Source organism: Chinchilla lanigera, unplaced genomic scaffold (genome assembly GCF_000276665.1).
Source record: "Chinchilla lanigera isolate Chin_1 unplaced genomic scaffold, ChiLan1.0 scaffold00017, whole genome shotgun sequence".
Classification (NCBI taxonomy): Eukaryota; Metazoa; Chordata; class Mammalia; order Rodentia; family Chinchillidae; genus Chinchilla; species Chinchilla lanigera.
This window is the reverse complement of record NW_004955418.1, coordinates 28,923,463-28,948,832: the sequence shown is the minus strand read 5'-3', so window position 1 is coordinate 28,948,832 and position 25,370 is coordinate 28,923,463. Positions and strand designations below refer to the sequence as shown.

Here is a 25,370-nt window from a genome sequence, read left to right as displayed (position 1 = left end):
ATCACTGCCCTAGTTCAGCCCCAACTGCAATCTATACCCTCGCTCCTCCCAGACCTGAGCCCCAGACTCCCTTACACCCAAGGAAGCCCCTACATTCTCTTTCCTGAGAAGTGAGAATTTTCTTTTCTACACCTTGGCCAGTGATGGCGAACCTTCTGGAGCTTTCAGTGATAACAAACAGCCTGCTGTGGCACATGTGCCGGAGGTTCGCCACCACTGATCTAGGCTATTTGGCTTCTTTGTAGGGCGCTGTCCCAAGAGGATCAGGATGACATCCACCTGCAGTTAGAGGACATCATTCAGACGGTAAGCCCAGCGCTGCTGCACCCCACAGTCTCACATTCCCTGTGACCTGTCATGCCCGGTGACCCTGTGTGCATCTACCAGGCTCTGTCTGGGGAACCACGTTCAGGCTGTGCCCTGGCAATGGACCTCTGTGATTAATGTTGGCTTTGATGTTTTTGAGCTTCCTGCACTGCGTTTCATGGCTGGAGTCTAGGGACAGGCTCTGTGCCACCACTGATGTGCTCTCTGCCTCCCGATCTGCAGGGAGGGGCGGCTGGTCCCAGCTGGCACAGCCACCTCCCTGGGCCCTGTGTTGCAGACTGACTGTCCGAAGGCCGAGTGCTTCGAGAGCTTGTCTGCCATGGAGCTGGCAGAGCAGATCACGCTGCTGGACCACATCGTCTTCAGAAGCATCCCCTACGAGTGAGTGAGTGAGTGCGGCCCTCACGTTGCAGGCTTGGCTGCCATGGCTGCCCTGGACACTGCCATTGTATTGCCAAGGCAGACGTGTGTGTGTATGTGTGTGTGCATATGTGTGTGTGCATCTGCCTAGGCAGAGGCATCTTTTTATTATTTCTTTATTATTGTTATCTTGTACGGTGCTGGGGATTGACTCTAAGGCCTTTGCACTGAGTCACCTGCAGCCCTTTATTTTTCATTTAGAATCAGGGTCTCACTAAGTTGCTAAAGTGCCCAGACCAGGCTCAAACTTGTGATCGTCCTGCCTCAGCCTCGCCGGGTGTTTGGAGTTACAAGTGTACACCAGCATGCTCAGCTGTGTGTCCCAATCCTAAGTGTTTTTGCCCTACTTGGATGCTCCGTGGCTACAGTTTGTGTTGGGGGTGTCGACCAGCAGACTCTCAGATGTGTCTGTTTTCCTTACCATGGAGTGTGAATCACCCTGTCCCCGGCCTTCTGGTCACAAGCCCCAACAAGAGTGGATCTCAAGCATCAGGGTGCCGAAAGCTTGTGAAAAATGTCCATTCCCAGATACGTGTTGGAAAGCCTGATTCTGGGAGGTGTGGTTGAGGCTGCCATTCGCCACTGCCCACTGGCCCTGGCACGTGAGGAAGGGGCTTGGGCTCCTAGAGACGGAGAGCAGCCGACCCGGAGCCTTGCTGGTTCCCTCGGTGAGGTCCCTGCCCGGGACGCCCCTGCTCCTCTGTGTCCCGTTATTTCCACCTGTGGACCTGGGCAGCTCTGTGTCCAACACCAAAACACCAGAGCAGCGACAGCAAGGACCGGAGGGCTTCGCACAAGGACACTGGCAGCGTGCGGGTGTGAAGGAGCAGCACAGTGACCCTGCGTCAAGCTGCTTCTTTATTTTATTTTTTTGTCTTTTTGAGACAGGGTCTCACTATGCAGTTCAGGCTGGCCTTGAGCTCACTTTGTAGCCCAGGCTGGTCTCAAACTTGCAACGATCCTCCTGCCTCAGCCTCCTGAGTGCTGGGATTACAGGTGTGTGCCACCACGCCCGGCCAAGCTGCTTCTTTATAAATGCCCATGCAGACTGACTCCATCTGGATGGTCACTTCCTCACCTGTTGGGACTCTGTGAGCTGCTAGGAATGAGTGTTGACCCAGGACGCTGTTCTGAAGATGACCCCTGGCCAGCCTGAGCCCTCATGCCCACCTCTGTCAGAGGACCGTGCTGTGACAGTGTCACATGGAGAGTTCATTGGGCCCTGGCCGTGGACACTATCCCAGCTCCGGGGAGAACCAAGTCCTCCCTGGGAACTGTGTCCAGATAGCTCAGGGCAATGTGGATGGACCTGCTTCGCTCCCCATTAACATTCCTGGTTGTGATGGGTTTTGGGGGGCCCTGTGCTGAGTTTAACATTTAAAAGAAGCGAATCCATGGAATAGTCTTATTTTCTGAGTTACTACTGGGCTTACTTCTTTTCTGTTGGTGGTTTCCCACTTTAGAAGTTTCCCACTTCAGAGAAGCCTGGATTGGGACAAGTTCCACACATTTTATAGGGGAGAAAGCTGGGGAGTGACAGGTGCTCCACATGCGAGGTGGGTGCTGGCATCCCTGGAGTCCCCAGAGTGGGTCTGGAGCGGTAGGTGGCAGGTGGCCTCCCAGGCAGCATGGACCATGGCCATGCCCACCTCAGACCTAACGGGTCTGTGTTGTGCTTCGATCTTTCAGGGAGTTTCTGGGGCAGGGATGGATGAAGCCGGACAAGAGTGAGAGGACTCCATTCATCATGAAGACCAGCCGGCACTTCAACGACGTGAGTGCCGGGGCTCCTGCGGCCGGGGCTCGGGTAGATGAGTGTGGGCTCTTAAGAACCCTTCTCTAAAAGAAAGCAGCTCCACACCTGCCTTCTACCCAGAACTGATGCACTAGTGAGCACAGACTGAGATCTCCCCCGCAGCCCACAGTCTTTCTATTCCCACCACCCGAAAGGCTGGTTCTGCACATCCTCAGTAAGGATTAGCAATAACTTCATCCAGGTCACTGACTGAAAAACTCCCCTCTGTGCCCAACAAGCCGGAGTCGAAATGATCCCTGATTCATGCGAAGGTGACCGGAGCTCAGTGAATGGCTCCATGGCAGGTGCTGTAGCAGTGTTCACGGTGCTGACTTGGAAGTGCTGGGAGAGCTTTGTATCGCAGATCACCGAAGAGCAAAGTGTCCCTGCAGTGTATGACACAGGGTCACATGGCCCCATCCCTCTGTTCACATCCTGTTCTTCCCCTGTCCCTTCCACATTGCAGGACGTGAGCATTTTATGCTGGCCCTAAGAGAATTACAGGACTTAGCAGTGGGTCCTCTTAGCTGCTGGGGACAAATCACAAGAGGAAGCAAGTGCTCTCTTTGCTCAGTGCCTCTGGCTGGAGACCGGATCAGCTTAGTGTTTGTCCTGCCTGAGGGATAAGTGTGTTTTCCTTCTCCATGGTAACTGGGGTTCCCAGAATGTAGATCCACACACTGTTGTGAACCAAGAAGTGTGTGTCCCTAAGAAGTGACACCTGGATTACCAAGCATTGCCTTTCCTCGGGAGCTGGGTAATAACCATCCCATTTCCTCCATGATTATTGCCAATAACTGCTGCATCAAGCGTACCCATTAGCAAAATCAGCTTTCCTCCCAATAAGCTGGATTGCAGAGTGCTGCCCCCAGTCAAAGAATGAACAGTTACTGTCATTACAGATCTTAATCTCTTTAGAAAGTTGATGTCTAAACACAGACTATAATCTCCACAGTACCGGACACCCTGCTTTCCCACTAGTGGCTAATTCCCGTGTTTTGTCTAGCTGCATTGCTTTGGCGCCTGCACAGCCTTCCTGGTCTCTTTGGTTGTCACAGATGAGTAACCTGGTGGCCTCCCAGATCATGAACTACGCTGACGTCAGCTCCCGCGCCAACGCCATTGAGAAGTGGGTGGCAGTGGCAGACATTTGCCGATGCCTGCACAACTACAACGGCGTGCTAGAGATCACCTCAGCCTTAAACAGAAGTGCCATCTATAGGCTGAAGAAAACCTGGGCCAAAGTGTCCAAGCAGGTGAGCACGGCGTGCCATACCACCAGCTGCTGGGAGGGGGAGCCAAGAGGAATATTACTAATCAGGAGTAATTAGCTCAGCTGGGCAGCACAGTGCCAAAGCAAGACCTCCCTTCTTCCTGTATCTTCTCCTTAGGCCACCTCTGGGTTGGGGTAGGGACGTCTCTGGGCTGCTGGGTGCCTGTCTGCACTCTGGCTTCCTTCTGTGGTCTTTTTCTGGCTTCACATGGACATAGGAGTACATGTGTATGTGCATGTTCACCCAGCCCACCAGGAGCTGTGCCCAGTGGTAGGACCCAGAAAGCAGGGCTGACCTTTCCCCCTGCCACGCTCGTGGATTCTGCTCCTGTACTGATCCTGGATTCTGCTGCTGTACTGATCTCTGCCACAGGTTTCCGTGTCTGTTGGCCACTGTATTAGTCAGCTTTCTCATTGCTGAGACGCAATACCTGACATAGTTTAAAGGAGGAGAGGTTTAACTGGGCTCACAGTTTCAGAGGATGCCATGGTCAGCTGGCCCCAAGGCAGAGACATCATGGTGGAAGGGTGTGGCAGAACAAAGCTGCTCAATTCATGGCAGCCAGGAAGCACAGCAGAGGAACAGTATGAGAGAGGAAGGGAAGACCCAAGGCCCCTGCTCCATGACCCACCAGACACCCAGGAGCCTGCTTTTCTAATCTCCTAGGCATTCCTTAGTCCAGTGGGTCTAAGGGTCACAGCCACCCCTGGTGGGTATGTGAATATGAGATCCCCCTACCCTCTCAAAGGGCCTTGGGGGGATTTCCTAGACCCTTCCAAGCCCCACTAGTACCAGTGGGCAAGAGGTAACCTTCCCTGTCTCTCCATTGTGCCTTGTTGTGTCCAGAAAATTGATGAGGAACCTCTGCAGGGTGTCTGCATGTAGGGCTCCAGGCCAGAAGAAGAACGGGAAATGTGTCCTGCTGTGAGAGAACATTTGCTCAAGGCTGCCTGGCTTCATTCCCCTCTGAGGGTGTGATCTCTCAGAGACGCTCATTACTTCTGACTCCTTTCTTCAATTCTCTCTCCAGCCTTTCCCTGTAGTGGGGGAACAGCTGCAGCTTCTCCATCTACAAAGCAAGCAGTGCTTGCTTGTTGCTTAGTGAAATGCAGGGCTCTCAAAGCCTAACTTTGGCCCTTAGAACTCACGAGTCCTTTGATTGTCAACAAAACTTGGATCTGGCAATTAAAACTTCAGGTTTTTTTTTTTTTTTTTTTTTTTTTTTTTTTTTCCTCGTACCGGGAACTGAACTCACGACCTTGCGCTTGCCAGGCAGGCGCTTTTGCCGCTGAGCTAAATCCCCAGCCCCAAAACTTCAGGTTTTCAAAAAAGAAATATTCTTAGGTTTCTAAAAGCTTACTTTGAGGTGATTGCACATATACATGCCATTGTAGGAAATGATACAGAGATTCTCTACACCCAGTTTCCCCCAACAGCAACCTCTTATGTAACTAACTATAGACAATCTCACAACAAGAAAATTAGTGAACATTGACACAGTCCACCAGCTTGTTATGTCCTCCATGTATGTGTATGTCAGTGTGTGAGTATGTTTGTGTGTACGTATTTTTGTTACATGGGTTGATCAATGAGGCAACCACTGCCCAAGTCAAAATATAGAACAGTTCTATTATAAGAATCTCCTGTGTCACGCTTTAAAAAAAAAAAAACAACACTCACACATGCTATATTATTAACTCAGCATAATGTTCTTGAGCACCATCAAGTTGTTATATGTATTAATACTTAGTTCCTGTTCATTGCTGCGTAGCATTCCCTCTTTGGACATACTACAGTTTGTTTCACCATTCACTCCCTGTAGGCCATTTGGGAAGTTTCTAGTTTCAGGCTGTTGCTAAAAAGTGCATAAGAACATTCATGTAAATGTTTTGGGTGATCAGTTTTCATTTCTGAGATAAATGTCCAAGAATACAGTTGTTGGATTGTGGGGTAAGTATGTGTTTAGTTTATAAGAATCCATGAGCCAAGGCTGGCCCTGGGCTAGCACGGAGGCCCCAGGAGCGAGGGCTAGGCCATCCTGAAGATGTTCTGATGGTCCCTGCAGTGTGTGCAGCTCCAGCTGGCCAGGCCAGGTGCTCCTCGAGAGAGGGGCTGGAGGATCGAGACATCAACAGCATTATTTCTTAGTAAATATCAGTCTTACTTTCCTAAAACATTGATGGTGATAACCACAAAAGAAAGGATTCGGAGGAAGGCGTTGCTCTGTCAACACGGAGCAACGCGGTTTGCACTGGGGTGGCCCGGGGCTCAGCGCTCAGAGGGTTCGTCCTGACTGAGACCTGGCTCGCGGGGTGCAGGGCTCAGCTCAGCGCATGCGCTCCAGTTCCCCACGTTCCCAGCTTTCTGCGCCCATGGCGGTGCTTCTCCTCTGCACGCTTGCCTCTGCCTGTGGCTGAGGGCGCTTCTTCCCCACCTGCTCTCTTTCTCTTTCAGCACTGAAGGTCAGCATGAGGCTTTGCCCCTGCACGGTGGGGCCATCACACCACACCCTCTGCTCAGTACCGCCCCGGCGTTTGCCGTGGCGCCAGGGGACCCAGCATCTTTTGGTAACTCGCTACCCGGTGAGACCATGTATTCCCATGACAAACTAAGGTTTTCTTCTCTGTTTTAGACAAAAGCTCTGATGGACAAACTTCAGAAGACTGTTTCATCCGAAGGAAGATTTAAAAATCTCAGAGAAACCCTTAAAAAGTAGGTCTAGCCTGATTTCTAAATGATTTTTGTATTCTTATACTAGATACACGGGGACCTACCTCTTCATTGCTGGAAAAGAAAAGCAAACAGAAACAACTCCCATCACCGGGGTGTTTGGAGTTCCCTTTTCTCTTAAAATACTGCGCATGCAGTAAGCTCCTTATGTATGTGCTCATGTTATGCAGAGTATTCCAGATGAGAAGAAAATAGCACAGAATGAGTCAAATTGTGTTGCAGTGTGAAAGGTTTCTTGCTTCAGTATTTCTGAGCCTAAGCACAATGACTTCCTGTGATATTTTTCACTTAAATATTCTAGCACTTATTGATTATCGTTGTTTATTTTGGGCCTTGTATTTCTGGATCCTCTCCCTCTCCCTCTCCCTCTCCCTCTCTCTCTTCCTCTCTGTCTGTCTCTCTCCACCCACCTACTCGCTTACCTCCACAGCGTAGAATCTATTCTCCTGCAACTCTTCCCTCCCTATCCGCCACATGACCTATACTTATTCTGGAAAAGCACTAGTCTTGCAAGGGGGTGAGGGAAGGAAACATTAATAATGGTAAAACTAATAGTAGCAACCATAGTGATGCTAGCGTGGATGCTCTTTGCTGACTACTAACCGACAGCCGCTGTGCTAAGTACTCGGTGAGTCTTTTGTAAGCCTCATGGGACACTGAGGAGATAATCTTTCCTGGCTCCACTTTGCAGATGAGAGAACTGCAGCCAGAGTCTTCCCAGTAGCACTGAGTAGTGGATCAGGCTGGAATCCAGCCCCGTTCTTTGTGTGTAGAAAGCCCATGCTCTTGGGGAAGACCAAGCATTCTCCCTCCCCTCCAAAACCAGGCCAGCGTCTCCTTTAGCTGTGCAATTAGGGTGTTAAAAGCCTGGTCCTCCTAAGATACCAAAGTACTACAACAGGAAACAGACCGACTGTGGTGCAAAGCTCTAACCACACTGAGTTTTCCACCAGTTGTACTTTCGTGAGGTGAGGGCAGAAGGCCTTTCCTGCAGGCTTGTCTTAGTTGCTTCCTCATCACCAACACACAGAACCTGACACCCACGACTGATAGGACAGGTTTATGTTGGCTCATGGTTACATCTATGGTCTGCTGCCTGCAAGGCAAGACAGTACAGCACAGGGAAGGGTAGAGGAGAGCTCACAGCATGGTAGACAGGAAGCAAAGAGCAAGGGAAGAGCCAGGAGGGAGATGAACCCCGCTAGGCCATGTCCACAGGGACCATCTCCTCCAAGGCCACGCCCACAGTGACTGTCTCCTCCAGCCAGATCCCACTCCTAGCAGCCAGTCAGCTGTGAGCTCGAGTCCAGCCATCTTCCACAGCCCCTTCTGTGATCACATGAGGCTTTAAGGGGACAGCTGGGTATAAACTATAACAGTGTTTCTACTTCTCAAAGCAGTCTGGCCACTTGCCATGTACTGCAAACAATTTCTGCTGGCAAGTATTTTATATTTGTTCCCACATCCTCCTGTTGGAATATAGTATTGTCTCAAGCACAGAGGAAAGCATGGCCATATTTTGTATTGTATTGTTTTCCACTGTGGAATACATTTACAGTTCTTCATATCGTGAGTATGCTTCTGACAATGAAGTAGGAAGTCTTTGTCTGCAGGACTGAGGTAGCACAGCAGCTTATTGTATGAACTAGAGAGGAAGCAGACATCTCTGTGACTGCTATGAGAGCCCTGCTTCTTGGTTTTGCAGTTGTAACCCCCCGGCAGTTCCTTATCTCGGGATGTACTTGACAGACCTGGCGTTTATTGAAGAGGGAACACCAAACTTCACTGAAGAAGGCCTTGTCAACTTCTCCAAAATGAGGATGGTAGGTGATGACTTCATCATTGGCCTCTGTCTGTGACTATCACAGGTGACAGAGAAGAGGGAAGGGGTGAGGTGGTGGACATGGTGGAGACTGGGTCCAGTGTCTACTGCTGGCTGCGGGAGATTTGGGAGGGACTCATTTCCACATTGGGTCTGGGCCAGGGGAGAGGGAATAAAGCTCCTGGAAAGTGTAAGACTGAGCCATGGTGGGCAGAGGCTGAGGGCTTCTTGCGAGGCAGCCAGCCTTGGACAGGCACCCCTGACCTCACACCATGCAAATCCGGGGCAGCAGTGCCAGCTGCCTCTGGCGCTCTTTGGCATGTCCCATAGTTCCCTGAAGGGCAAGCACACCAGGCCCAGGGAACGGGCAGTCCTAGAGGAAGGGACCTGGGGGATGCCAGGAAAATAAGGTGGTCCAATCCAGGGAAACACCTCTGCTTTGCCTGTTATCTCTGTTTCTGGTAGATATCACACATCATCCGAGAGATACGCCAGTTCCAGCAGACGTCCTACCGCATAGACCATCAGCCGAAGGTAATGTTGTGCAGATATGAGAGAATTAATAAAGAAAAAGTGGAAGTCAATGAATAAGAAAATAATATAATTTATCAGGAATACCAACAGCTGTCTCATAGAAGGGACCAGTATGATAGAAATCTTTAGCAAGTCTGACCAAGGAAACAGGAAGGAAAGCAGAAAGAACACCAACTGATGGCCATGGTCTGTTAATCTTACATGCTACCTTTCCTGGAAATCCACCCCTTCCTCTGTCTCCATCTCCGCTCCCCCAGTGTGCGCACAGAGTGCAAGACCTGCACTGGATGGCACTTTCTGAGGAGCAAAGTGGATAACAAACATCCCCTCCACAGAAAGGAAGCGGGTTTTAAAAATCCATAAATGTTTATTGAAAAGCAACTGGATGTCCACTTCATGGTGACAGACAAAAACAAAAGACATCAGTTATAAGAGTATTAAAATATAAAATAGTGATACATCTCACCACAAAGTTTACAGGGCCTATGTACAGAATAGGAAACATTACAGAGAATTAAAGATTTCAAGAAACATCTTAAGGTGAAATACTTGAAGATGACAGTTTTCCAAAAACTGATCTAATAATCTAATTCTAATGAAAATTCCAGTTTTGTTTTGTTTTTTAATTGTCAGGCTTTTCTGAAATTAATATGAAAATCTGAAAATTATTTCACTGAAATCAGTAAAACAATTTTGAAAAGGAAGAAAAGCTTTGGAAGGCTAACATGACTATTTTTTTATGAACTCTGCCATCTTCTCACACTAGGGAGACAATACAGTGCTTACACATGTGAGTCTTATTTATTTCACTTACGAGTATGGACTCAAGTTGTATTCATTTATCCATAAAAGTCTCAGTTTATCCTTGTTTATGGCTGAGTAATAGTCCACTGTATTTTAAAAAACACATCTTTTTTTATCCATTCCTTGATTGTTGGGCATTTGGGTTGTTTCCAAGATTTTGCTATGACAAATTGTGCTGCTATAAACATAGGTGCACATATATCACTGTGGTGTGATATTTTTAATTCTCCTGGGAAAATACATTGGGAAAATACTTCCTGTCCCAATACAAATTCAGTGGAGCAGAACAGGGTCCAGATACAGAAGAGGAATAGCTGGGTCAAATAGGACCTCTAATTCTAGTTGAGAAATATTCACACTAATTTCCACAGTGGTTGCACCAGTCTACACTCCCATCAGTAGTGGAGAAGAGTTCCTTTTTCCACCCTGCTCCTCCAGAATTTGTTGTTGGTTGATTTCTTGATGATAGCCATTCTTTCTGGGGTGAGATAGAATCTCAGTGTTGTTTTAATTTGCATTAATTGATGTTCAACATTTCTTCATGTATTTATTTGCTGTGTGTATTCATCTCAGATGCCCATTTCTGGGTTGGATCTTCAAATCTGGGAGGTCTGATTTTTGTGAGTTCTTTATATTTTCTTGGTAGTAATCCTTTGAGGAACAACTGCAAACATTTTTTCCAGATTTTCCAGGTTGTCTCTTGAAGGGAAGCGTTTTAATTGGCTGAAATCCTTCCACATTTGGCCCTGGGTGCTGTCAGTTGACTCCTTGGAACTGACCCCATAGAGTGGGCTTCTCTCTTTTTCTTTACTTTTTTAAGGACTTGCTTGTTTTCTGCAACTTGGAGTTGCTCTAGGTTCAGCTTGTATATTTCTGGCCCCAGTCCTAGAATCAGGTATTCCTCTCCAGAGCTCCAACTCTTTTCATTGGTAAATAGCATTAGAAGCCAAGGCACAGTCTCTAGGTGTGCTCCTTGTGGGTATTGTTTCTTGTAGCTGTCTTGGCTGACAGAGCACAGAAATACATGTATGTGTCCTGAACCATTTATGTCCCTCTGTGACCCAAGTGCATGACACCACTGAGGCACAGAGCCATGACTGTGTGCTTATGATGAGACCCCCAGCGTCCTGCACACTGCTGGAGCATGGTACATCATACGTGTTTCTTGATCAATTAACCCAAATCAGGAAAAGAAAAGCCCCAAGGTTTTCACTGTTACTGTTCAGTTTCAAATTCAAAAAAATAGCCATTGCAATGAAGCAATAAAAAGAAGTGAAAGTTACACAAATTTGACTTTGTGTAAGGTAAGAGTAAGGACTTTAATTTCCAGATGTTTTCTCCAGCTACCTAGAAAATCCAAGGGAAAACTCTTAAATGCTAAGGGAACATAGCAACATCATGTATAAAAAGCAGCGATTTTTATTACTTTGGTAATGTCCAATTGAAATGAAATATTGAAGATCTCACTCAAGCTAACAATAAAGCTTATATTGCTTAGGATTAAGCAGAACAAAAAGTATATAAGACATGTATGAACTGAAGTATATAAAGCAGGAACTGATTCAACAGCCAGCCAGGTCATATTCATGAGCCAGAAGTCTTGTGCTCATAAAGGTGTCCATCATCCTCACATTAATTTACAAGTTCATTGAAATCCTAACTGAAATCCAACAAGATTTTTCATGCAACTTGACAAGCACCCTGAATTTCATAAGGAACTGTAGAGAGAAAAAAACAGACAAGAACTTGAAAAATTAGAACTTAGCCCACCAGCTATCCTAAAGTTGTAAGAGCAAATCAAGAGAACTTCCTGTCCCAATACAAATTCAGTGGAGCAGAACAGGGTCCAGATACAGATTTTGTCTAGTTGAAAATTTAATATGGGACAGAAACTACATTTGTGGAAAGTGCTAGAGAGAAACTGACTATTCCATAAATACAACAGGAAGTTGGCTCTTCATCTTATACTGTCCACAAAAATAAGCTCCAGATGAACTTATTACCTAAACATAACATAAATGAAATATGTATGCTATTTGAATAAAATATAGGATAAAATATCCAGGATCTTTGGGGATTCAAAAGATCTTAACTACAAAATGCAAAAGCTAAAGAGACAAACTTGATAAAGTTTGCTATGTGAAAAAATTAAAAACTTCTGCACGACAATGGGAAATTATTTAAAAAGTCAAAATACAAACAGTAGAGTAGGAGACAATATTTTCCAACATGTAGAGGAAAATAGAAGCATTCCTATAAATGTATAACAAGGCATAAGCAATAGAAATGGTGGTAATTCTGTGAACAGTTAGTTCACAGAAGAAATATAAATCACCAATAAATACTTGAAAAATGCTCAATCTCACCAACAAGGAGAAAGAAGTACAATTTATGAAGCATCATTATCACTTTCCAGATTAACAAAACTTCAAAAGATTGATAATATCAAAGATGAGTTAGGATACAGGAAAACAGGTTTTCTTATGTACTACAGGATAAGGAGCTTTGGAGATCATTCTACATTATTTTTAAAATTCAACATTGTATACTGAACAACCAGCACTCACATATAAATTGTCAGTGACAGTAAGGTGGCACGACCACTTTAAAACTGACACTGGGAGCTTCTTAAAGTGTTAACTATGCCTCTGTCTTACAATCCAGCAAGTTCTCTCCAGAGAATGAATGCAAATGCCTATTAAAAGCCTGGTATAAAATGTTCAGAATATTTTTAAATAATAGCCAAAGTTAGAAACAGCTCAGGTACCCATCAGCAGAAGAAAGGACAAATGAACCGGGGTCTGTCTCCACACTTGGGTCGCTGCTCCTTAGTAATGACACAGACAGCTGGTGATCCATGTGCCTGCTTGGGTGTCTCTGAACATCTGTGCTGAGTGAAAAGCCCAACAGAAAGCTGTGTCTACTGCGTGATTCCATGTACATGAAGCTGTCCAGTCACACGATTAAAGCAGCTGATGTTCTCGGAGCAGATGACCAGGACCTTGCATGAGGGAACTTTTAGGGTAATGGGTGGCTCTTCATCATATGTATCTATGTATGTGACTTGGGGTTATGTTCTCAAAACTGATCAAACTACTCATTTCAATTATAGACATACGTTAGATTTCAACAAATATAAGGAAATGCTTTCCTGGAAACACCCTGTCCCCCAGCATTCTCCAGGTGTTCTTTCCTTTTATCTCCTTTCTGGTGCCCACCTGGGTGGGACACTGACACATGAGCAGTATGAAATGCATCTCAGGGACTTCTCTGTCATTGTGTAACAGGGACATCTTGACGTCTGCTTATTATCTTTCCACACGCGATTCCTCAAGATGAGTATCAATAACTGTCGACACTGTATGGCAGCCAGCATGCTGTGGGCTGATATGGAGCGCCCCAGAACTTAGTGGAGGGGGGAATGAGGAATGCAGTGTACGGTAACATGCCGCTTACCATTATAAGGGCAAATGGAAGACACATACTATCCATAAAGACGTAGACAAACATCAGAGGGGGTACACAACACATGACCATAGCCAAGCTCCTTATGGGTCATACCTTAGTTACTTTCTTGGTGCTGAGACACAACACCCGATGTCCTCAAATTTAAAAGAGGAGAGGGTTATTTTGGCTCATGGTTCGTAGAAGTTTCAGTCCATAGTCAGCTGGCTCCAAGGCAGGGCAGCATAATGGAGGAGAAAGAGTTCATGGCATGGCAGCAAGTGTTCAAGGCAGTGGGAATTCCAGGCCACGCCCGCAGTAATTCACCTCCTCCCACCGGGTTTCACCTCCCAACATCACATCAGTGGACCAGTCCAGTATCACACCTATGATCCAGCACCCCTTCCTGACCCAGTGTCACACACCTATGATCCAGTCACTCCCCAAAGGCATGAGTGCATGAGGTTTGGGGGGATATCTAGATAAAAGCTGTAATAGGTCTTACCTGAGGCTGGGGTTAAGAGGAGACTAGAGATACTTGTTGTTGTTGTTTTCCAATGAGAATATATTTGTGTTAGTCACCTTTCATGTTACTGGAAGACAGTACTTGACCTCCACAATTTAAAGGAGGAAATGGTTTAATTGGTTCATGGTTTCAGAGGATTTAGTTCATGGGGCTGGGTCCAAAGCAGGAACATCATGGTGGAAGGGTGTGGTGGAACAAAGCTGCTCAGTTCATAGTGGAGGGAAGCAGAGCAAGAAATGAGTGCCAGAGAAGAAGGGGTGAGGGACCACACACAGACCCCAAGGCCACAGCTCCCGGACCCCCAGACACACACAGAAGTGAGCTCAAACAATCCCCCGCGTGGCTCCCAAACCAACTTGATAATTAAGCTTATTAGCACAACACTGATGTTTTCCTTAGTTACATAAACTATTTAAAATGTGTAGGGAAACACGTCAAATTGTACCAAATTCCATTCACAGAATGTTGCTGGGGTTTCTTTCTTTCAGGTCACACAGTACTTGCTTGATAAAGCCCTCATCATTGATGAAGATACGCTCTATGAGCTCTCACTAAAGATTGAACCTCGACTCCCTGCTTGAAGACCTGGCCCTTCCCCAAGATCTTGGTGTTGCCCCCACGGATAGTGGGACAGATGGGATCGTGCATGCCACCTGTCACACCGTGCACAGGGGACAGGGAGATGAAGCCAGGCTCCTCTCTCCAGCAAAGAAGATGGAACCAGACTGAATTCTGTCTGAGCCAGAGCAAAACCCAGCTGTGTGGGTCAAAGACAGGCACTTCCACCTTGGATGGGAAGGGACAAAGGTCGGCGCAAATACAGCACATTTTACTTATGGGAGAGTGAGAGGAGGATGTTGTACATAAGAAGGTAGATTTCCCTCTGTCCCACGTTCGGTGAGGACTTGGGGTCAAGGACCCACAGAACACACCTGATGGCACTTGACTGGCCAGAATGCACCCGCGATCTCCTAGGATTTAACTGCTTCTGTTCCCCGTGGTCATAAGCACCCTCCCTGGTGCCAGCACACCACAGTGTCCATGTGTAGCATGTGCATGGTGAATTGTCACGTCGGAGGAGTAGTGTGACCCGACAGCAGGACAAGAAAGAAATCGTGAGACCCAAGTGCATTTGTTGGCAGCATTTCCTTAAAAGAAGCAGAGGGCCCCAGCCAGGGGGTCTCTTGGAGTGTGTGAGGGGACCGCTTTCTGAGACTGGCGACCCCGAGAAGCCACCTCCTCAGACAGGTTTGCAGGCGGCTGCACCGCCCCTCACGGACAGAACTAAAGACGATGGAGGCCACGAAGCACTATGGCAAGAAAGGGCTTCCTGCTCTGTGACAATACACAGCAAAAAGCACCTCTGCACCCTGCTTGGCTTGATTCTTTCCCCCGAAGTCCTGTGGGGCTCTTTCTGGTGACACATAGGCTTGCTACAAACATTGGTGGTGTTTTTAAAAAGCCGTCTTGTGGGATTTTCTTTTGAAAATCCATGCTGCTGTATGCTGCTGGTAGACAGCTCCGCCCCCCTGTGAAAATGCTTTTAGATCATTCCAGTGTCAGCGCAGGGGAAGCGGATCCCCCACCCACGGTTCTGCCAGCAGAAAACAGGGCCTGGTCTTGCTACCAGGGGCTGAGGAGGGAGCTCGCTTTCCTCAAGACGGCAGCATGGAGGAAATAGGGCTGTCTCCCAGTTTACCTCCCTCCTCTTTTCTCAGGGTGACTGCTGCTGCCATGCAGAAGAGAAAACTGTATCACATTGTACCCCTGGAGCCCACTGAACCTGACCCTTTCTTTTAGAGGCATGAAGCTTACTGATGCTGACAATGAAGACTCCATCTGTCTGGCTATTTTTGCTCTTTCTGTGCACTTCAGTTATGTGGTTCACAGCTGGCTAATAAATCCTCCCGGCTGGCTCTTAGGGCCCACTGGCAGAGTTGGTCAGATAACATACCATGGAAGCAGAGCAGGCAGCTTTCTGCACGGCCAGGGCTGTTGGACAGAATCCGATAGTGAAGCAGCAACTAAGTAGAAGAAATCATCATCCGCAAAGACCACCCCAAAAATCTTTTCCATAGCTCATAACAGCAGAGCATTGAGCCTGAGGAGGCTTCCTTATGGATGCTCTATTTTTCTTTTTTAAAGAATGTTGCTTGTTCGTTCTCTTTAGTTTTAAGTAAGAGGCTGACCTATCTCCATGCATGAAGGGCAGCATGGGCTCTTGGATTCTAATGCTCATCTTCCTGGCTTATTCCTCTGCTCAGAAGCTGAGGGCTTGAAATAACGTGTGTCGATGGCACCACACACCTCCAGGTCTTGCCAAAGAGGAGGAAAGTACAGGTGAGCTCTCTTGGCTCCAGAATACAGCCTTGGAAGGTGGGCTAGAAGCAGGACCCATCCAGGAGAGGACCAGGCACTTCCTAGTTCGGGTGAAGCCATCCTCTCTGCTGTGGCGTCCTGTGGCCCTCCAGATGGAAGATGTGACTCTGTCCACTTTCCTTGGAGGTTTGGACTCTTATTCCTCTGACCCAAATGTCCCAGAGGCATTGCAGCCAGCTTCTTAAGAAAAAGTAACAGATGGAGAAATTTCCAGTCCTTCTCCCCTTCTGGAGCGCAGCTCTTCCCACTAGGGAGAAAGCCTTGGAGCCTATTCCTGTAGAGTGTAGGACGCGCCCCCGAGTGGTCATCCGTGGGCACTGCTAATTGTTGTGCTGACTTGGAACATCCAGCGGTTTCCAGGTCACTGCTTCTGCTTCCCACAGCTGAAGTACGGAGAACTCCACTTCCCAGGGAGTCCCCCGATGGTCTGCACCACTGTGGGCCAGCTGAGAGTTAGCAAACAAATAAACTCAATTTCCTCACATTGGAAACCCCCAGAGCAATGTGTGTGTCTCTTCTGATGTTAAAGTCCGTGTCCAGTTCTCATTCCAGCGGTGCGTGTCTGCCGGGACACGAGCGCGTGCGCACGGCTCTGTCTACTCAGATTCCATTCTGGGAGACCATTTCTAAGAGTGAGCAGAGGTCAGCCTCTAACAGCCAGGGAGTGAGCCTGGGTTCAGAAGTAAAATCCAACTTCATGCTTTCACGTGAATACCCCCATTTTGTACTGTCAGTGGATCACCTGGACGGTTTGAGGGGATGTCTTGGGTTCTGAATGAAGACATCCGGTTTTACCGTAAGGACAGATCTTTGCCTAAGCCGGTATTCTATTTGACAGATTCAGGCAGGAAGCAGAAGGTCATGTTTCCTTCAGTGTTCCCGCTGAAGGAAGTAAAGCGGGAATGTTGAACCTGCTGCAGCAGTGCTGAGAAGGGGCTCCCACACAGACCCAGCAGCTGTCTGCTCAGTTTCAGTGCACCTGAAAGTATTCCTTATGAACAAGTGAAGGTTGTGGATACTGGTTACCTCAGAAGCACAAAACCCTGCGTGTGCCCATGTGGAACGATGGGGCTGCCTCTGCTGTCCCATTATGTGGTGGGACAGGATCTCTGGCCAGCCAGGGGGCAACCTTGAAACTCTTAACCAAAAAGGGTTGCAAGAGAGAGGCTACCCACAGTGCAGTTAACTTGAGTTAAGAGCAAACCATGTTATTGTAGTGTTTCCTTTCAAAGTCTGGTCTTATTTCCCCTGAAAGAGTCTCTTCATTTTGAAGTGTAAGGTTTCTTTTATCCAAAGGGCAAAAAAATTTTTTTACTACTATTGGAATGGGAAAAAGGTAACATTCTATTTATGTCAGGCTGATATGCATAGTGAAAAATCAGTGAATGACAGTCATGTTATAAATGAGTTTGTAAGGTTCAGTAAGGGCTGGATATCGACACCACTGACCCTTGGTGATGTAAAATTAATGCACAGCAGGTGAAAGCGGAAAATAGTCTGTTGCCGGAAGTATAAACACAAGCAATCAGAAAAGCGTTCATCTCAGCTGCCTCTCAGGATTACGGTAATAAAGGATCCCAGGGTTAACCGCCCCTGGTCTCATCTGCTTGAATAATTGGATGTGATGATGTCAAAGCTGTGTGTTTTCCATTCTCATTTAGCGTTTGTCCAGAAAACTGCTACAAGAGTAGAGAACTGGGCACCTGTAAATTGGGTCCTAGCCTGGATTCACACCCATGAGCTGGGCAGCGTTAGGCCAGTCTCTCTACCTTTCTGAGCCTCAGCGTTGTCATTTGCAAAAAGGGGTTGAGAGTAATTGCTGTGCTGCTACCTCACAGGGTGCTGTGGACTGTAAACTGTAACATGCTGTCTGCGCGGGAGGTCACCTCGTGTCATCCTCGGCTCTCCTTGGCAGAGCAGTTGAACAGAATTCTTTATTATTCGTGTGTGTGTGTATGTGTGTGCGTATGAAGCATACCGTTTGCGTCCAGTTGCTTGAAGAAGATCTGCGACATCTGCAATTCTAACCGAGGGGTTTGTGCTGTGTCGGGCACTTGCAGGTGGAGGTGACGCCTATATGCAAAATAAACTTGGCCTTTTTGGATGCTTGGAGATCTGCTGGCTGCTTCATTTAGCCCTTCTCACATTTCTCTGCATCGTCTGCTTCACAGCAGTGGGCTCCTTCAGGTGTCCTTTTCCTTTTGAAATTCATAGGGAAAACATTAGAGGACCCAAGGTGGCAGGCAGGAAAATCGCAGAGAACTGGAGGGAGCAGAGATCCCATAATCTCGTTCCGTGGTGGTACTGAATCTCTGAAACTGGTCCTCAGGTGTAAAGCAAGGTTCCTGTGTATCCCTGGGACCATGAAACAGTTCAGTGGGTGGATGTGGACGAGGGTGTCTTTACATTTGTCAGGTGGAGGAAGTGGTCCGAATGTGAGGGTGGCTGGGGACACTGCTGGGCACAGGCATGGCCTCAAGAAGGGGACCTCCTACCCAGTCCGCTTCCCTCTCCTGGTTTTGTCACCAGGCAGGGTCCTTGTAGGCTCCTAAACCCACGCTTCTTGTAGAGTTAAGTTTCAGGCTCACAGGCTCCTCAGGGAAAAGGACTTTCAGGACGCATCAGTAAGAGGCATAAAGGGATTTATTAGGCCGAGATTTAAAAAGTATGCACTCAGAGAAGCAGAATGCAGACCTCGAAGCAGAGTGCAGACCCTCAAGAGAAAGAGGCCCTCTGGTGTGGGGCTGGGTATATTTACAGGGCTTGGGTGACATCAAGATGGGTGATCCATCTGTGCTCTTAAAGTCGAAGGCCTGGAGCTCACGCGGAGTAGGTGCGAGTCCTCACTGGAAATCTGAAGGGTTTGCACTGGATTTCTGGGGAGCTGGAGATGAACATCCAAAGGCCAGGGCAAGATGGAGCCCCTCAGAAGAAGCCCAGGGCAGACTTCCTTCCGGTTTCCCTCTTTCTCCTGCCGAGGCTACACGCCTATTGGGTGTTGCCATGCACATCTGGGCGGGTCTTCCCTGCTATGTGTCAGTCATCCGCAGGCGCCCCCACGACTGTGCGCCAGTAACCCGCGGGGTGCTTCTTCATCCATTCACGTGCTTTCCACAGCAGCCCTCTCAGCGTGTGCCGCTCCTGAGGGCCGGCTCAGCCGTCTAGCAGGCTGTGTCAGAGTGCGGACCATCCCCACCTGTTTCAAGTTGAGATCTGCGGCCCACTGACGTCGCTGCTACCTTGCAGGCAGGTGGGAAGAGGTGGTCTGTTCCCAGGCGAGAAGGCCTGGGTGATGTGAAGCTGCTTGGGCTCACTGGCTCTTGGGAAAAGAGGAAAAAAAGCTAAACTGGGCTCCTGCCCTAAAAGTGCAATTTTAAAATTCCAATTCTCCTTATCTCCTTTTTTTAAACCAATCTTTGTTTCTCCTTGGGAAACCCCTGCTCCACCACACCCTCCAGCCTGGCTGGGCCTGGAGACAGGAGTGAGCTGGTGACATTTGTGTGGCCCCAGAAGTGGTGGTGACCCCGGCCAGCAGCCCTGGCAGGCTCCCCTTTCCAGAGGGCCGGGCCGCTGTCCAGAGTCCTGGCGGGTCACTGCTATTTGCAGCCAACCTTTCCGGTTGGCAGAGATGTACTGGGGAGGGCTATTTTTAAGCACAGAGGTGGCCTGCAGGCCTTCTGGGTGGTGGGCTAAACTCGAGTGCAGAGAAAGCAACTCATCCTGGGCACCTGGTCTAGACTGGAACGACACTGTCACCATCCCTGAGTCACTCAGGCCCCAGACCGTGAGTTGGAAGGATGTTTCTCTAGCCCTGGCCAGGTGGCTTCCTCCTCTCTGACCGTGGCTTGAGGAGTTCACTCTCCAGAGACGGGGCCCCAAGGCTGTGCTCCTGGGAGGAGGGAGAAGCAAGGACCCCGAAGTGCAGTTTCTCTGGGGACCCTGCCTCTGGTCCTGGCCCGGGCAGCCCAGCCAGGTCTGAGACCAGCAGAGGCCTGCTTGTCTCCTCATGGGCCAGGAGATGGTTCAGAGAAGGGGTGGGTGCTAGGAAGGCCCACGACCCGGGGCCAGTGCCTTCAAGGGCACTGCTGGGGGAGCCAGGGTGGAACCAGGTGGCCCAGGATTGGCCTCATGTCCCCGGGCCCCGCCCAGCGCCGGCCTCCTGCAGCCCCGGGCAGCTCCCCTGACACTTCTTGGCTGTGCGAGCGACCAGCAGGACGTGGTGACGCCTGCAGCCTCAAGGTCAGTGGGACTCGGAGCCTCTGCTTCAGGCTCTAGCAAGGGGACCCTGCTGGGACCCGAGAAAGGGTGTGGGGAGCGCAGAGCAGGGCCAGCACACACAGGACAGGCCCAGGGTGTGGGAGTGGCACAGCCCTGGCTGCCGGCACGGCACAGACAGCTCAACAGCTCAGGGAGGTGGCGGCACCATTGTCACCCTGACGGCAGTGCCGCTAATGCAGATCAGAGACTCGGGGTGAATGAGCTAGAGAAACTCCCATGTTTGAGGCCCCCTGAGGAGCTCAGTAACGGGGACCCAATTTACACCGGCCAACATTATTGCTGGAGATTCATCTTGGACAGCAGGTAGATGCCAAAAAAGAAGTAAGTAGGGCTCTTCCCTTCCCCAGGAGATTTTGTTTTTAAAGCTTCAGAACTGAACTAAACATGTTTCCCCTCTGGCCACACTCTGGTTTAGTTTTGTTGTTCGAGGTAAAGGGATTGAACTCACTGCACTGGGCCTCTGCACTGGGCAGCATCTCCAGCCCCCTTTTTTATTTTCTTTTTACTTTTTATTTGGAGACAAGATCTCACTAAGTGGATGAATTGCCCAGGATAGGCTTGAACTCACAACCCAGCTGCCTCAGCCTTGTAGAGTGCTGGGATCACAGGTGTGCACTGCCATGCCAGAGGCCCAGCTTTGCTTGCTTGTTCGTGAGGTTCTCTTGGGTCACAATCAGTCCTGCTGTTGTCGCCTGAGTCAGTGCCATCTCTGCCTCTTTGAGTGGGTGGGGGGTGGCATTTACCAAGCAAACCCAAGCCCTTGGTCTCTCTGGTGCCACCCTAACCTTCCCACAGGCCTTCGGGTTCGGTGGTTCCAGCGCCCTCTGGAGTCTGCAAGGTGACAGCGTCCTCAGGGCATGGCCATGCTGCCCACTGGTTGCAGGTGGCCCGCGGCTCCCTGTCCCTGGAAAGGGGTCACCCTCGGGGACAGTCTAGTGACAGTCCTGTGTCCTTGTCACGAGGGGCCTGGGAAGAGCTCTGTCCTGCAGGGGGACCTGGACATCCTGGACTGTCCTCTTGCCAAGCAGGACAGAGAGCCCAAGGCTGCCTAGGTTGTACTATGTGCTCCAGGTCCATGTGGCAACATGAGCCCCACGCCCCTCACAGCTGGATGGGCACCGTCCCCTCCCCCGGCCAGCACGCTGGCATCTGTGAAGCTGGGCCAACTCCGAGGACGTCCTCCAGTTCAGGGCCTGACATGTGGCCGTCTCCAGCTTTCCACCTGCTCTGTGGCCTTGTGCAGCTCAGAGCTTGGACACGTGGACAGTAGGACCAGCCCTGGACTAGCACAGGGCCACACAGGTCTCTGTCTTGGGTGGTCACTGTGACGCGGGCCTGGGAGGGGGTCGGGACAGGCTCAGGCTTTACACAGTGCAGGGTCACAGAAGTGGGGAAGGCTGCAGAGCAGGGAGATGTGGCTCCCGGCGCCCTGCCCGAGGCGTGGCCATCTGTCCTTCTGCAGCAAGGGCGAAGGGGGAGCGGATGCCACCCTGTTGCCCTCTGCTGTCAACTTGTGCTCTTAACCCCACAAATCCCCTGGCCCGGAGCCCAGGGGCTCTCCCTGCTTCCGGCCCAGATGCTGTACAAAGGGCTTTCCACACAGAGTTCTAGAGGAGCCCCAGGCTGGGGAGACTGAGGCACAGAGCACGAGCTCGGGAGACCTCTCCCTCCCGCCTCCCCCATCCTCTTCTCCAGGGCAGGAAAGACAAAGTGAGCAGGTGGGCCAGAGTCCCTAGCATGGCATGACAGCCACACCAGGCACCTGGTGTCAGCGTCCAGTGGGCAGTGATGTCCCTGGCACCTGTCCATGAGAGCAGAAGCCTGGTGACGGGGAGGACATAGGCTTATAATATTCTGGGGCTCTGCAGGAGTCACATGCTCGGAGGTGACGATCCCATGCCTCACGCTGTTGCAGTGACCTGTGGCATTCCTGGGTCCTGAGTCAGAAGACAGGCCCCTCCCACTGCTGGTGACAGTCACCTGTACTTGGGCATGCATGCAGTGGCCCGGTGCGTTCAGAGACTCCTTCAGGAGGCAGAGCCTGGGTATGGGTCAGCTGACATACAGCACCCAGACCCACGACTTAAAAGGAGGCGAGGCTTAATATGGCTCATATTTTAAGAGGATTTGGTTCATGGCCAGCTGCCTCCAAGGCAGAAGCATCATGGGGAATGGTGTGGAGGAATAAAGCTGGCCTTTGAGGCAGTTCATGTCCGCAGGGAAGTAGAGCAGGGAAGCGGGCCATGAGGAGGAGGAAGAGACCAGGGACCAGATACAGACCCCAAGGACGCGGCTCCATGACTCCCAGACACACCCAGAGGTGAGCTCTGTCAGTCTCCACAGCGACCCTAAGCTGACCAGGTTGACATCCACCCTACCTGCCTAGGAATCTGAATTTTTAACACTGCACATCTGATTTTTTTTTTTTAGCATTTTCCATTTAAATTCATAAATGTAAGTGTAAGTGATGCAACACAGAGTTCTATTAAGAGCAAATTAAGAATCTGCCTCCTCCAAGTTCAATGTGTAGCTGTCTCTCTCCCGGCTCTGTTTCTGCTCTCACTGGCAAGGGCTTGCTTGGGCACTGGGCAGCAGGGTCTGGGGGCGCCCCCTCGCACAGGCTGCAGATGACCCCTGCCGCCACTTGCCGCTTTCCGCCACCTGAGGAGTCAGTCCTGTCTCCCCGCCTCTTCCCGGTCACAGGAGCAACGCTTGCTGGGCTTCTCTGTCCCGTCCCGCCCGTGCCGCTGCCCCTGTCTCCCCGGTTCCTGCCCTGTACTTCTCTTTCTCTGTCTGGAAGCAACTCCTTGTGCCTGCAGAGTGACACCCCAGTAACCTTTCACCAGCTCCAGAAAGTCCTTTCTGATCCTCCTGGCCCACCTGGCTCTTCTCCACTGTGTTATGAAGTATGATCCAAACACATGTGACTGCTCACATTTCACCTTTTTATTACAGCGAGGACACTGCTGTTAAATCTCTCTCAAATTCCTCTCCCTCACCTCCAACACACCCATCCCGTCGTCCTCGCCACTTTCCACAGCAGCTCTGGAGTCCTCTTTCCTGAGTCTTTAGTTGTGCTGTCCCGGCTGTCTTGATGTCCTGAACTGATTCAAAATGTTTCGCTTTGATGGTCATTTTGACTATGGGGAAGAGCCAGAAGCCACATGGTAGCAAATCTGGTGAATAACGTGGATGACAGCGTCACGGCTTTACAAGCCTTCCTTTCTGGTGGATGGCACTTGTCGGCGACAGCAATCACCAAATTTTCCATCATGCCGTGTAAAGACACTCAGGAAAGAGGCCTTCCAGAGATGCTTCGGAGGGTGACAAGAACCGTGGGATGTGTTGGAAAGGAGGGAGAGGGTATTGAAGGGGCTTCATTTTAATGTAATATTTTAAAAATGTAAATATGCCCCATATATTTCAATTACCCCTTTTGTTTCTGCTCTTGTCTTTGGATAGCAATGATATCTTTTCACAGTGACGTATCTCACCTACCGGACTGTACTGAACCCTAAAAGCCCCTGGGGGCCACTTCAATGTCTGACATAGGCTTAACTCTCTACATTGTTGAGTGGACGGGTAAAATAGGACCTTCGTTTAAATTAGTGTCCAGCCCAGAATGTATACTTGGTTCGTGTGCTGTCCCTTTAGCTGTGTGACTTTTGGCTGTTAACTAATGTCTTTGTTTTGAGAGGAAAGAAAGGAAAGAAAGAAAGAAAGAAAGAAAGAAAGAAAGAAAGAAAGAAAGGAAGGAAGGAAGGAAGGAAGGAAGGAAGGAAGGAAGAGCAAAGTTACCCAGCATAACTGTTACAAAGCCTGACGAAGCTTTGTCTAGCTTATTGTCCAGCCTCTAACTCTGCTTGCCCCCAAGGACAGGATGCTTCTGGACTAGAAGCTCCTTGTAACCAGACCAGCTACAATCAGTGGGGTTGGAGGCGGCTCCCAAATGACCTCTAGTAGACCCCAAGTTCCTAAAGACAGAAACAAAGACAAGGGGAAAACAGTTATGGAGGAAAAACCTAAATAAGCCCTCCAGTGTCACTTCCTCTTAGTTGACTCAACTGGGGATCCCCCAGACGGGCGATTCTTCCATATCCCCGTGTGGCTGTAGCAAACCCCACTGGCAGGTGGGTAAGGTGGGGCTGGTGGCTGCGGTTCCTCTGAGGTCTGTGAAGGCCGCTTTAGCTGCGTAGCACATGACTGGAGCAGGACACAGGGCGGCATCTCTGTGCTCTTCCTCGTGCTGAGGGCGCACAGGCTCCCGCGGGTCCCCAGCCCCGCGTCCCTGGCCCAGTGCTGCTCCGACACCCTCACCCACAGCAGGTGGCCCTCAGCGCCTCAGGTGCTCTGTCTAGCTTGGAGACCTGAGCCCTCCTGTGCACTCCCCCTAACAGATGAGTGTTTCATTTATTTGCTTTCCTGTTTCTTAATGATATGCCCTAAACCCACTGGGATCCCCAAAGAAGGCGGATGTGATGTTTTTTTATTTAAATTTACTTTTGTGAGTCCACATTCGTGGGACACAAGGAGCGCATTCGTCGTGGGGAGCTGGGCATGGACAGAAGGCATCTTACTTGGGTTTGCACCCCCTGCCCCCCTCCCCAGCTCTGCCCCCCCATCTGTGAAAACTCCATCTCCCTGCTTCCTGTCGTCCGCCTTCCGCTTGCTGTTTGATGTGTTTACACTTGGGCTTCTCCTGGAAGAGAAGCCATGCACTCCCAGCTTGTGTGTCTGGTTCATTTCACTTAACAAGGTGAGCTCAAGGCCAGCCTCCTTTTTTATTGTCTTTTCCTATGTCACATTACTGGAGAAAATGTCACAAACACTGATGGAGTCTAAGCTGTATTTTCCCAAGTAGTGTGAAGAAAAAAGAATGGGAGCAAAGAGCAAAGAAAAGCAAACTCAAGGAGGGGCTGCTGTTCCTCCTCCTGTGACCTCCTGAGACCCGGCTGACCCAGCCTCCCTCCCTTTCTCCCTCCCTCCCTCTCTTCCCTCCTCCTTTCCTCCCTCCTTCTCTCCCTCCCTCCCTCCCTC

At 49.6% G+C, this 25,370-nt stretch overlaps 2 protein-coding genes across 3 annotated transcripts in view; both read left to right on the top strand.

Annotated features, from left to right (window-relative positions):
- Positions 1-18,167, top strand: part of Rasgrf2 (Ras protein-specific guanine nucleotide-releasing factor 2) — a 195,830-nt gene extending 177,663 nt beyond the window's left edge. The window contains exons 21-28 of the mRNA XM_013512878.1: positions 246-306; positions 605-708; positions 2,437-2,521; positions 3,601-3,798; positions 6,449-6,528; positions 8,252-8,369; positions 8,834-8,902; positions 14,165-18,167. Of these exons, the coding sequence (XP_013368332.1) occupies positions 246-306; positions 605-708; positions 2,437-2,521; positions 3,601-3,798; positions 6,449-6,528; positions 8,252-8,369; positions 8,834-8,902; positions 14,165-14,257 (808 nt within the window). The 3' untranslated portion in view covers positions 14,258-18,167. The remainder of the gene's footprint in view (positions 1-245; positions 307-604; positions 709-2,436; positions 2,522-3,600; positions 3,799-6,448; positions 6,529-8,251; positions 8,370-8,833; positions 8,903-14,164) is intronic.
- Positions 18,168-19,723: 1,556 nt separating this feature from the next.
- Ckmt2 (creatine kinase, mitochondrial 2 (sarcomeric)) overlaps positions 19,724-25,370 on the top strand; it is a 19,111-nt gene continuing 13,464 nt past the window's right edge. Inside the window, exon 1 of one of the 2 annotated variants that reach the window (XM_013513078.1) lies at positions 19,724-19,839. The gene's annotated coding sequence lies outside the window, so the exon portion shown is untranslated. Of the gene's footprint in view, positions 19,840-19,920; positions 20,295-25,370 lie in introns of those variants that run through there. The other variant, XM_005382313.2, reaches the window with a different exon arrangement.